The sequence below is a fragment of the Mus pahari genome, unplaced genomic scaffold (assembly GCF_900095145.1).
Source record: "Mus pahari unplaced genomic scaffold, PAHARI_EIJ_v1.1 scaffold_9520_1, whole genome shotgun sequence".
Taxonomy (NCBI): Eukaryota; Metazoa; Chordata; class Mammalia; order Rodentia; family Muridae; genus Mus; species Mus pahari.
The window spans coordinates 21,583-22,772 of NW_018391641.1; the positions used below are offsets into that span (position 1 = coordinate 21,583).

At 37.0% G+C, this 1,190-nt stretch overlaps 1 protein-coding gene across 1 annotated transcript in view; it reads left to right on the top strand.

The window, feature by feature from the left end:
* Nucleotides 1–1,190, top strand: part of LOC110314628 (desmoglein-1-beta-like) — a 37,400-nt gene that overhangs the window by 16,272 nt on the left and 19,938 nt on the right. Inside the window, exon 6 of the mRNA XM_021188888.1 lies at nucleotides 4–81. Coding sequence (XP_021044547.1) covers nucleotides 4–81 — 78 coding nt within the window. The remainder of the gene's footprint in view (nucleotides 1–3; nucleotides 82–1,190) is intronic.

Below are 1,190 nucleotides of genomic sequence, written 5' to 3' on the forward strand. Positions count from 1 at the left end.
GAGCCTTCTGACTCACCAATGTTCATCATCAACAGAAAAACTGGAGAAATCAGAACAATGAATAATTTTCTAGACAGAGAGGTAATCCTTCATCTTTTCATGAATTTTTATTCAAAGGAACTGGCTCTAAAGTGATGGTGCTTAAGAGAAAGAAAAACTAAAAGAATGTGGTAAAACATTGTATGTGTGGTCCTGTGTGTACTAGAACATTCTTGTGAAAGTCAGGAGACAACTTCTAAGAGTTGGATCTCTCCTTGTATCATGGGGGGAGGGGGGTCTCTCAAGCTTTCAGGTTTATGGTAAGTGCCTTCAACTGCTAAGCCATCTTACCAGCCCTATTTATACTAAAAAATTAATTTAAAACATTTTTGCAAACAATATGTTTTGATCATATCCTTTTCCCTCTTCTAACTCCTCCCAGATTTTCCTCATCGCCCTGCCCACCCTACTTCATTCTCTCCCCTCCCCATTTTCATTCAAAGGAAATCAAGGGTCAAAACAAACTCACATGAACTAGTAAGATAAAAATTATTAAAATAATAAACTCACACACACACACACACAAATAGGAGTCTGGTTAGTGTAAGTACTCCTGGACATGGGCCCTGCCCTGGACTGTGACTGATAAATGACATCCCACTGTTTTCTATTTTCCAGCAGGAATCACTTGCAAATAGCTTCTCAACTGGGGGTGGGATTATGTGTCCACTTCTCCACAGGGCTGGGGTTTTGTTTCATTAGAACCTATACAGGTCTGTGGATGATTTTAGGTTACTTAAAGTTCTTTATAGACTAATTTGAAAAACACCTTTTGAAAAAAAAGTATGGTTATCTAGTCTTTTCTTTTTCTCTAAGAGTATTTTATAATCCAACAAAAATATATTAACATCAAAATAATTTTAGCAGTAAAGTTCTCTTAGAAAGGGAGTTAGAAGTGAAGGCTCTTCAAAATCACTGAGTATACTGAGGACCATGAAGAAAAGTCCTGAAGTTATATTCATAATTGGGAATTATTATGTTTATGTATAAGTCTAAGGATGCTTCTATAGCTTTTACCAACTTCTAAAAGTAGAGTCACCACTGAATAGAATCAACGTAGAAACATCATCAGTGACTCCATCCCCACTCTCCACTTCCACTAGACACCTCTGTACTTGTCTTAAATACTCAGAGGCTTATGGCTCATAGCA